The sequence below is a fragment of the Pelophylax lessonae genome (genome assembly GCF_965119305.1).
Source record: "Pelophylax lessonae genome assembly, chromosome: 5".
NCBI classification, from domain to species: domain Eukaryota; kingdom Metazoa; phylum Chordata; class Amphibia; order Anura; family Ranidae; genus Pelophylax; species Pelophylax lessonae.
The window spans coordinates 229,810,607-229,823,012 of NC_138772.1; the positions used below are offsets into that span (position 1 = coordinate 229,810,607).

A 12,406-nucleotide genomic window follows, 5' to 3' on the forward strand; every position below is an offset into this window, starting at 1 on the left:
GAATAGGTGAAAAAAGCTACCAAAACTCTGTACCGACTCAATGCACACTATGCAAGTGCTTTTACTGGTTCATAGTTTAACAGGAAAAAGCAGGCACATATTATTTAGGAATCATTATTAGAGTGCACTACTTTAGAGAGACGATAGCCCTGATATTTTTGACTGCTGGAGCAGTGGAATAGGCCACAAACTAGAGGGCACAGCCAATGATTCACCCTGCAGTAAACACTATAAGTTTGCAGCTGAGGCTAAAGGCCCGTACACACGTACCGATCGTCGGCATACAAACGTCGGCGGACGAAAGATCTGCCGATTGTACGCGTGTTAGTATGGTGCCTCCGACAGATGTCTGCGCACAATCCGCGGACAAAAGTCTTTCTTGCAAACATGAAAATTTTTGTCTGCGGACACCAGAACGGACGATTGTTCGCCTGTCAGTACAGAATTCGGCCGACAGACCGCAGATTTGCAAGACTGGGCATGCTCAGAAAATTAAAAACACAGGGAAAGTTAACCATTACATGACATCACTTCTGCAGTCAGCTGAAGTCTGCAGACAAAATTCTTGTGCTGTCCTTGTGCTGTCTTTGCACTTTTCAACAGACACCGACATCCCGGGGAGAAAAGACGAACATTTGTATGCCGACGATCGGTACGTGTGTACGGGGCTTCAGTTAAAATATTTTGGGGTTTCTTTACTAAAACTGGAAAGTGCAAAATCTGGTGCACTGCGAGCTGCGAACCGATCCGGGGGTGTCATTAACTTTACATTGACAGCCCCAGTGGTTCACAGATCCCAGTGTGAACCACTTTTCGATTTTGGTATAATGCGGGAACCGGCACTGAATCACAGGGTTTCCAGCATCGCACCAGTGTGAACCTGGACTTAAAGTGCTAGAACACCAAAATATGGCAGTAGGGGCATCATGAGATTTTAATGGTGGTAAGCCAGCAGTGGTGACAGGAGAAAGTAATGATGGAAAGCCAGCAGCTATGGCAGGGCATAGTAATTATGACAGGCCAGCAGTGGTGGAAGTAGCTGGTAATGGTGGCAGGAGATTGTAATGGTGGCAAGCAGTAGTGGCAGCAACTACTAAAGAAGGCAGTAATGGTGGCAAGTGATGGCAATGGTGGCAGAACAGTAGTATTGGAAAGAGTCTCAGGCCAACTGTCATGGAAAAAGCTTGTAATGGTAGATAGAGATAGTAATAGTGGCAGGCCAAGAGCAGTGTAAGGAATTGGTAATTGGGACAGGAGATGGTAATGGTCGCAGACCAGTAGTGGTGGCAAGAGCTGGTAATGGAGGCAGACTAGCAGTGGTGTAAGGAGCTGGTAATGATGACAGGCCAGCAGTAGTGGAAGGAGTCTGTAAAGGTCTGTAAGTTGTGAAAAAAGCTGGCAAAAGTCTTAGGCCAGCAGCAGTGGAAGTAGCTGGTGATGGTGGAAGGTAATATTAATAAAATTTGCAGGCCAGCAGTGGTGGTGGTGAGAGAAGATGATAGTGGTGGCAGATCAGCAGCAATGGCAGGAGCTGGTAAAAGTGTAATGAGCTGTTAAAGTGGTTCTAAAGGCAGAAGGTTTGGCTCGCAAGTTTCTTGTTGTGGGTGCACTCAACAGGAGGGAAGTTCCAGGAGCGCAGACGAGGGACCCGAGAAGAGGAGGATCTAGGCTGCTCTGTGCAAAAAGAAGATTTTCTCCTTCTGCTGTTGGGCCTTTAAAGTCCAGTCTGTTACAGCACAAAGAGTGTGATCCAACATTTCTTTAGCCAGAGTTTTGCAAAATTGACATTGACATGCTGGGCATATGGGTATTTGAGTGGCAATTTTTTTATTTTTTCACTCCAACAGATTAGGAGGAGACACCTGCCTGGTCAAAAATGCTGCTGGAGATGGCAGGGATAGGAGACTTATGAAAAGATACAAGCCAATGCTTGACCCTTCTCTGTATGGCGCTATGATGACCCTTTTCTCTGCAAGATGTACCATATGGTAAGCCTCAAAAATCTATTGTGTGACTTTCATCCCTTTTATTTGAGACTGCAGATCTTGAAGTGTATGCAGGTGGAGATTCATGGGATTGGTTAAAGAGGTAGAAATGGAGGAGCAAGTAGAAGGAGTGCAAGCCTTTTGCTGCTGACTGTATAATTCATGCGTGGCTCCCACCAAGCTTTGTGTCGAAAAGTCATGTCTCCATAATCATGGGGTACCCAAATGACTAAGGCATTTACCAATAGGCTGCAAAGCAGAAGCCGCAAAGCAATATAGCACTGTCAGCAGCAGATGTACTAAAAGAGACCCAGACTGCTGAGCCATGCGGAGTGGCCCAATGGATAGCAGTGACCTGCACCCATGGTACAGTGCCATCTGGTGGGATAGAAAGATTTCACTCCTCTGCAAGCTTCTTCTGCCTTTAGATAAAATCATGCCTTGCTGATATGCCTCTGCCTCCTTTTTCTCCTATATAATCTATGGCACCCAGATACAGTTTGCCAGCTCATTATCCACTCAATTCATCATTTAAGCCAACTTGGCAATAAGCTGTAACTGCAGAAACATCAATGGAAATTGCTTCTCTCCGCCTGTTGCCCCCTACTGGTGCTTTTTTCAAAAATAGTCTTGACATTCCTCCTGCATCAAGTTATTGAGAGTGTTATATCAGTTCATTTTATTTACTCTGAAGTCCACAAAACCAAGCCTGACATTTTCCTTGTGAATAAGCAATATTTCAGTAATATGTCAGCACTGGCTAGATGTTAATGTGTGGCTCACACAATATGCTTATGTCTCCTTGGCAGTATAGTAGTGAGACCTTTGCTGTCCAGTTGTGGCCATAAGTTATAATTTTAAGTTTTCGTCAAACCAGGGGCATCACTAGTTCCAGCACTCAGGGTACGCAACCCGTATCTTTTGTCCAGTGCCCCAGGTGCCTGTTGGCCAAATTGTGGCTGAAGTTGTGTTGGATGCACTGAGCAACTCTCACTGCATTGTACAAGCAGGAGGAAGCAGCATGGACACAAGTGAAAAAGCTTGTGTCCCACGTTGCAAGTGAAAATGAGCTGCTTCAGCTATTTAAGAAAGGAGGCAGCTGAAGAGAGTAGGGACTGTAAAAATAAGTTGTGGAGTAATGGTGAGCCTTTAGTAGAGTGGGGAATGCAGAGGTTTTTCTTTGAGAGGAAGGAACAGCACAGCTCACAAAGTTTAGAGGTCAAGAGTATGTGATGTATGACACTGCATTCAGGAGTACTGCAGAGGTCAGGATAATGTAATTTACCATGTACATACTCCTGACCAACCTACAATATATGTTACATACAGCTTATGTTCATATTTTTTGTACTTGCCCACTGGACTGTACTTCTGAGTGCTTCACCCTGTATAGTGAGGTGTACATTGCATATTCCTAAGCCCTGCACTCTGTATACTAGGCTATACATGACATACTTCTGACCAATGCTCTCATGAAGCAGGGCTGTATGTTACATATAGGTGGGCATAACCACTTTGTTTGCTGGGAGTGCAGCTAACAGCATACAGCATACAGGATTTAGCAGTCAGTAGTATGTTATTTGCAGGCCCGTCTAAAGTGTGCAGTAGTTACTATTATATAACTTCTAATGCAGTCTATAGAGTGTAGTGGCCAGGAGCATGTACAGCACCCAATGGCGTATCATCCAAGTTTGCAGGGTGTTCACTGCACACAGGGCTCTGGGGGGGGGGGGGGGGTTTGGGGGGGGGCACTGTGACCCACCCTGCACCAATGGATGATCTCCTGGCTGACAGACAGGGATGATCGGTGCGGCGGTGGGGAAGTCATACAGGGAGGGCTGAGAAGTCATACAGGGAGATCAATGCTAGCAACTGTCCCCACCGCTGCACTGATCATCCCCTACTGTCCCCCATGTCCTCCTCCTCCTGCCCCCCTCCTTGTCCTCCTCCTCTGGATGCTGTGTCCTCCTCCTCCCTTCGTGTCCTCCTCCTTTTATTTTTTTACCCTCTGCTCCCCCCTCATGGGTATGCTGTCCCTTCAGAGCGCATGCACCGGTGACGTCACTAGCTGCATCCCGTGGGAATATCGCCTAAACAGTACAAGTTTAGGAGATAGTCCCCTTACCTACAGGTAAGCCTCATTATAGGCTTACCTGTGAGTAAAAGGTAAAAAGTGGACTCTACTTCCACTTTAAATGGTTTGTTCAATCTATATAAACTGAGAGATTCTGCTATAGAGCTGAAAAAGTTGTGCTTTTTCAAAAAACAAGCAACACTTGCTGGCTGGTTCACCAGATGAAAACAGAAGAAAGAAAGGCTAAAAAGAAAACTAATGCAGCCATCACATCTAAGAATTGGTAAGCTGAATTATAACAGATATTTGCTTTGGGGTTTAATACCACTTTAATTTACATAATTTACTACTAGTTTTCAATAGAAGTAAATACTAAATAGGCATTTAGGGAAGGGCTAGTTAAAAAACTGATGTTAGTGTATAATTATTTAAAAATAAATATTTTGTGGCATATATCTCTCACTCTAATAATCTATTTTATAAAAAAAACATAAAAGGTATACTTACTGTATGGAATTGTAACTTGAAAAGGAAATAAGACCACCAAATGCAAGAGAGAAAGAGTAGAAGACTTGTGCACCAGCATCCAACCAAGTAACCGGATTTGCCAGTTCAGCAACCTAAAAGAAATATGAGATTAAAATATTATCCTATATTATAAAATTATTCTTTTACTTTCAATAATTTTTTTGGTCAGGACTACTTAGATGTTTTTTTTTTAAAGTGTTTTTTTTTTTTTTTTAACCCAGGTAAACATGAAATTACATATTAACATGCTTTATTCCTTATCTGATCAGGCAGGTGAAGCTTTAGTATCCTCTTGTGTTTTCATCTATCTCTTTCATCTATCTGTTGTTACTCAATAGCTTGAGCAGAATTTGCAAAGACAAATAAATGGCTCAGAGCAGTGACCCATCCCTTATGCCCCTTAACCCCCAAAGCATGCTGCAGTGCTGTCTTCCTAGTTAAACTATTGTACTCGGAGAATCCTTTGTCATGTATTAAATGCCATGTCATGTATTATGCTTATTTGTAAAACAAAATCTGTATAAATTGTAAAGCATGGATATAGAACAGTGGTTTAAATGCAAATAAAAAATAAACCCAAAACATTAAGGTTTTTTTAACTTTTTTTCATATAACATTAATTATAAAATATATCTTTTGTTTTATGAAAACAGAATATTTTAATTAAAGCTGCAGACCAGGTTGGTGACCTCACCTTCCTTCACTGTATTTAAGTAATACCTCTTGATAACCTCCCTCTCCTCATCCTGAGATTCAACAAGGATGAAAGTAATTCCTCTCCTCATTTATTCTGTCAACATTTTTACAGATTAACACATGTGCATGTAGTATAGCCTAATTGGCCCAGAGTACTGACCCTCCCTTTCCCTGTTTGAGTTCTCCTGGGCAACACCATTGTCTTTGTATTCTCCTGCTGCTGAATTCCTTGCAACCTTTCCAACACTCCTTTCCTCTCTTTGACACAACCTTATCAGTTTCACATTTACTTTGTCATTACCCCCCTATTCCTCCAACCAGCAACTTGTTACCAATAGCAACCTTAACCTCTTCAACTTCTTTCTTCTTTATTCTGCCAGGACTGGGCCACTTCTTTCTACAGCTCACTCTCCTCCTCTCTGGACACCCTTGCCCCCCTTACTACATGAAGAATTAGGTTGCAACCGTTACAACCCTGGCAAACAGGCCACCCCAGAAGTCAAAAGACATAGCTGCAATCTTGACTGAGTATAAAGTGCCAATACACAGCGCAAAAAGGTATGTGATATAACAATACAATACTGACAAATAATTAATAAGTATTGTATTGTTATATCACATACCTTTTTGCGCTGTGTATTGGCACTTTATATTTAAAATTTGGTTTTACCAAATTTTGAGCAGCAGCATTTGGGTTAGACACATTTATTTATCCATAGCGCGGTACATTTTTATTTATACAATCTTGACTGAGTGTGGTGTAAAACTGGGTCCATGTAAGACTTCATCCTGTATACAGCTGCCCTCCTAAAATGTAATCCCTCACTCTGTGCTACCATACAGACTTATGCTATCACTCTCATTAACAGTCTCTCATCCAATCTTTGCCAACTCTTTTTTATTTATTTTGTTATTTTTTCTCTTTTTTACCTTTAACGCTTTACTTTGTCCCCCACAGCTGCCATCCACTAACTCTTTTATTTAATTAAAATAATTTAAAAAACATGGTAGATGCAATTTGTTATGAGATCTCTACTGCCCAGTTATCACACACAACTAACATACCATGTCTACATTCACATTCGTTACTTTTTACATCTTCATTTAGCTTTCTTCACATCGGCCTACATTTTTATAGGCTACTTTCCCTCCAGTCTATCATGAATGTCGCTGCCAAACTCATCCACCTTGTCAGCCACCTCTCCAGTGGTTTCTGACTGCCCAACATACAATTCAATAGTTCAAAACATTACCATCATACAAAGCCATCCTCAACTCTGCCCCCAGTTACATTATCAATCTGGTCTCAAAATAGCACCCCAAACCCTTCGCTTCATTCTTCCCAAGGCCTTCTACTCTCAAGCTACCTTGTCACCTTCCCCCATGCTCACCTCCAGAACTTGTCCAGTCTCTTCTCTCTTCTGGAACATCATACCTCAAACTGTACAGCTATTTCATACTGTGTCTGTCTTTAAAATTATCTCTGTAAACTCGTCTCTTCAGGAAAGACTATACTGCCTCTGCCTAACAGCTGAAAATTAGTTTTCAAACTACTCATCCCCACACTGCTATTATCTTTTGTATCATTGTGAGCAAGGCCCACCTAACCCTCTTGTTTTGAATTGCTTTGTAACTGTACTGTCTCTCTTTATTTTGTAAAGTGCTGTGCAATTTGGCACTATAAAAATCCTCTATGATATGAAGACACATTCAAGTATTTACATTAACTAACTTTAAAAATCAAATAAATATTTTTTTAATGAATACTTAACTGCAATAAATGGTATTTGTATAGCTGCCTAGAATTCAACTTTAACAGACAAATATATTGCTGACTGTTTTATGGGTCCCATGATTTTAACAAACCTAGTGCTAATTTTAAGAAATAGATTACTTATTTGTTGTAATAAGTTACAGGTTTTAGATTTCTATTGAACAAAGGTCATACAAGCAGGCAAAACTATTTAAAGAATAATCTCTTCATTTTAAAGCAAATATGCTTATGAAAGTGGTTTTGAGGTTAAGTAACCTTTTTAAAACTATGTAGATGGAACATAAAAGATTAAGGATTTATGCTTATGAGATCAAAGCACATCAAAAGCAGACAGGCCAGAATAAGTCAGGAAACCCTTCATTGTGTGCATCAAAATGTATTGCAGAGCTAAGCTGCACCCTATTGTACATTACAAACCTTACCATGCATCTGCATGTTTAAGCAAGTGGCATTAGGTATCTACACTACTTTTAATTATCTAGACCTAAATGTTTAATAATGCCTGAAGTGTAAAAATATATATCAGCTGCAGCTTCCTCATTCATATACAGTATGTTATACAGGGGTAGTATGCAATTTTGTGCCCTCAGCATAACATTTGTAACATAGACACATGCTTGCTCTGCTTTCCTTGTGTCCCTAATAAGAAGAACAGGGCTGAGTAGTAAGACTGGGTAGGGACATTTAATGTTCTGGCAGGTGGTAGTTCCCTTTTAAAGAGACCACTCCCCTGGTAATGTTAGTCCTTTTTATATCCTGGTGTGGATGGAGCCCTGGGCAGAAGGTGGATGGAAACAGGCTACCACTAATTTGTAGAATATCGGTCTGTACCCTGAAGAGTGGTAGGCCTTCAGGGACTAGGCCCAAATAGAAACTTCATGTAAGGATCCACAGCTGGGTTATACTGTTGTATCACATGCTTTACGGAGGAAGTGATGTAATGGTGCCAGTATGACATGCACTTTGTTCTGCAGTAAAGCATTGAAAAAGCATCCTGAATGGACATTCGTTATTCCAGGAGGTGGGCCTCAGGCCAGGAATATCAAAGTACACTAAAAAGGGTACACCTCAGGTCTGAAGCATCCATGACACAATGTGGCAGTCTCTCTAATATGTATGTGCATATCATATCTGGAGAAGAAGCGGGGCGGAACTGAGACCAGCTTGGCAGGCACTGCTGTCCAACTTGTGCCCTAGAATGAGGATGCAGTATGGGTAAAAGTTGGCAGCTTGCATGATCCCTTAAAGCCGCCAAAAGTGGTTCAAGGACTCTCCAGATTTGGTGTCTTATGCAGAGGGTAGTTGGGACCAGGGTTCCCCCAAGGACAGTGGGGTTGAGCCAGTCTGTCTAAGACAACACCTAAGAAGCAGTGGCAATGATGTTGGTTATGGAGCAACTGTGAGACAACCAGTAAGGTAATGGCTGAGTCTGGTGCTGATGTGGACTCAGGTGATTGGACAACCATCCAGAGACCCTCCAGATCCAGAGCCAGAAGAGTCGGTGGTGGCTGCAGTGGTTGCGGAGGAATCTCCTGGTGCATTATGGGCGGCCTGGTGTGTCAATTTCCGAGTCCTTAGGCAAAACAATGTTCTTTCACAACTGTGGAGGACAATGAGGAAGGATGAGAGGAGGGGGTGTGATGGGGAGACAGTGGTGCAGCAGCCTCCTCCTTATTTGTTTCCCTGTTGGTGAGGGCAGAGGTTGACACGACTGTCCCAGCTCCAACAATATTTGGTGCGGTCTGTCTGGGAACTATATGGACTGGCATTTACCTATGTCCGTAAATCTATGAGACTGCTGTTTGGGAACAATTTATTGTACCTAAGTCTCACTGCTATCTAGATGGAAATTTATGACTACCAAGGAGTTCCACCATTGTTTTCTGGAGTGATACTATGGACACCACCTTTGCATGGATAAGGTGGGACTGTCTCAGCCAGGAAATGAGGACATTCAATACTATGTATACAGACAACATACAGAGACTGGGGACTTGTGGGATTATCCTGAAACCAACTATTGCATATGGTTCTACATTTGGTCTATTGCTTCTTTGAGTTTGATGAGCATAATATCCTACTGTATATGTCTTTATTTGCTGGACTGCAACTATATTTTTGCATAATGTGTATGTAATCTTGTTATATTGTTTGTAACTTGTTTAGGCACTGTACCAAGTATAATGTTATCTATACCTTGTGTTATGTATTCCTATATTGTTAGGTTTTAACATGTTTAAGAATTATGCAGTCCACTGGAACTAAGGGGCCAAGCCCAACCCCTTAAAAAAAACCCACACCATAATCCTCCCTCCACCAAATGATTTGGACCAGTGCACAAAGCAAGGTCCATAAAGGCATGGATGAGCTAGTTTGGGGTGGAGGAACATGACTGGGCTGCACAGAGTCCTGACCTCAACCCAATAGAACATCTTTGGGATAAATTAAATTGGAGACTGCAAGCCAGGCCTTCTCGTCCACATTACTGCCTGACCTCACAAGTGCGCTTCTGGAAGAATGGTCAAACATTCCCATAGACACACTCCTAAACCTTGTGGACAGCCTTCCCAGAAGAGTGGAAACTGTTATAGTTGCACCCTACAGACTAAGACTGGGATGCCATTAAAGTTCATGTGTGTGTAAAGGGGCAGGCACCCCAAAACATTTGGTAATATAGTATATATATATATATATATATATATATATATATATATATATACATATACACAGTATTTCACAAAACTGAGTACACCCCTTACATTTTTGGAAATATTTTATTATATCTTTTCATGTGACAACACTGAAGAAATGACACTTTGCTACAATGTAAAGTAGTGAGTGTACAGCTTGTATAACAGTGTAAATGTGGTGTCCCCTCAAAATAACTCAACACACAGCTATTAATGTCTAAACCGCTGGCAACAAAAGTGAATACACCCCTAAGTGCAAATGTCTAAATTGGGCCCAAAGTGTCAATATTTTGGGTGACCACCATTATTTTCCAACATTGCCTTAGGCCTCTTGGGCACAGAGTTCACCAGAGCTTCACAGGTTGCCACTGGAGTCCTTTTCCACTCCTCCATGACAACATTACGGAGCTGGTGGATGTTAGAGACCTTGCACTCCTTCACCTTCCGTTTGAGGATGCCAAACAGATGCTCAATAGGGTTTAGGTCTGGAGACATGCTTGGCCAGTCCATCACCTTTACCTTCAGCTTCTTTAGCAATACAGTGGTCGTCTTGGAGGTGTGTTTGGGGTCATTATCATTTTAGAATACTGCCCTGAGGCCCAGTCTTGGAAGGGAAGGGATCATGCTCTGCTTCAGTATGTCACAGTACATGTTGGTATTCATGGTTCCCTCAATGAACTGTAAATCCCCAGTGAGTGCCCACTCATGCAGCCCCAGACCATGACACTCCCACCACCATGCTTTACTGTAGGCATGACACACTTGTCTTTGTACTCCTCACCTGGTTGCCACCACACACGCTTGACACCATCTAAAGCAAATAAGTTTATCTTGGTCTCATCAGACCACAGGGCAATGTTCTAGTAATCCATGTCCTTAGTTTGCTTGTCCTCAGTAAAACTGTTTGCGGGCTTTCTTGTGCATTATCATTGGAAGAGGATTTCTTCTAGGGTGACACCCATGCGGACCAATTTGATGCAGTGTGCGGCGTATGGTCTGAGCACTGACAGGCTGACCCCCCCACCCCTTCAACCTCTGCAGCAATGCTGGCAGCACTCATACGTCTTCTTCCCAAAGACAACCTCTGGATATGACGCTGAGCACGTGTACTCAACTTCTTTGGTCAACCATGGTGAGACCTGTTCTGAGTGGAACCTGTCCTGTTAAACTGCTGTATGGTCTTGGCCACCATGCTGCAGCTCAGTTCCAGGGTCTTGGCAATCTTCTTAAAGCCTAGGCCAGTGATGGCGAACCTTGACACCCCAGATGTTTTGAAACTACATTTCCCATGATGCTCTTGCACTCTTTAGTGTAGTTGAGCATCATGAATAATGTAGTTCCAAAACATCTAGGGGGTCAAGGTTCGCCATCACTGGCCTAGGCCATCTTATGTAGAGCAAAAACTCTTTTTTTCAGATCCTCAGAGAGTTCTTTGCAATGAGGTGCCATGTTGAACTTCCAGTGACCAGTATGAGAGAGTAAGAGCCAGAACACCAAATGTAACACACCTGCTCCCCATTCACACCTGAGACCTTGTAACACTAACGAGTCACATGACACTGGGGAGAGAAAATGGCTACTCTGTCCCAATTTGGACATTTTTACTTAGGGGTGTACTCACTTTTGTTGCCAGCGGTTTAGACATTAATGACTGTGTGTTACGTTACTTTGAGGGGACAGCAAATTTACACTTTTATACAAGCTGTACACTCGCTGTTGTCACATGAAAAGATATAAGATAAAAATAAAATCAGCGCACCATGAACCAAATAGATAAATAAATAAATGGAAAGCAACTGAACACTAAAGGCCAAAATACCAAATCCCAAGCTGAAAAATGAAAAAATCACAGGGCAGCGCTTTAAAACAATAGAAATGGATGAAACAAAACATATGATATATACAATAGTAATTAAAGTCCCAAGGTGATAAGGGTGCTCATGCGGACATATAAATAAACAGATGTGCTCCACAGTGCGAGGTATCCAGGTCTGTTATGAGAGTGTTCCCGCTGTGAAACACCATTGCAAACCTTTCCCAGGATTTAGCTTGTTTGACCCATCTGGTAATACCGGGGTCAAAGCTGGAGGTGAGGAGCTAGTGTGGCTGGAGGAGGATCCGCGCTGTTGAGCACATCTGTTTATTTATATGTCCGCATGAGCATCCTTATTACCTTGGGACTTTAATTACTATTGTATACATCATATGTGTTGTTTCATCAATTTCTATTGTTTTAAAGCGCTGCACTGTGATTGTTTCATTTTACATGAAAAGATATAATAAAAAATTTACAAAACTTTGTGGGGTGTACTCAATTTTGGGAAAAACTGTACATATATGTGTATATTATCATATGAAAAATATATAAAATTGCAAATGACAGTGGGTATTGTTTACTAAAGACCTTTCTCAAAAATATTATATATATTATACTTTTAAAGCAGGTGTCCCCAAACTTTCTAAACAAGGGGCCAGTTTACTATCCCTAAGACTTGAGAGGAGCCATATTTAGCCCGTAGTAGTATAACATTTTCTGGCAATAGTGGGAAGAAACAATGCCCAGGGTCAGGACAAAGGTCCCAGGTGCATGGGGGCCCCATGATCAGGACCAGGACAAGAGGGAGTAGCAGGCGCTGTGTTAGGGGGAGGGGGGTACACA

At 42.1% G+C, this 12,406-nt stretch overlaps 1 protein-coding gene across 1 annotated transcript in view; it reads right to left on the reverse strand.

Annotated features, from left to right (window-relative positions):
• Nucleotides 1-12,406, reverse strand: part of SLC6A19 (solute carrier family 6 member 19) — a 156,063-nt gene that overhangs the window by 43,870 nt on the left and 99,787 nt on the right. The window contains exon 7 of the mRNA XM_082258406.1: nucleotides 4,567-4,679. Coding sequence (XP_082114532.1) covers nucleotides 4,567-4,679 — 113 coding nt within the window. The remainder of the gene's footprint in view (nucleotides 1-4,566; nucleotides 4,680-12,406) is intronic.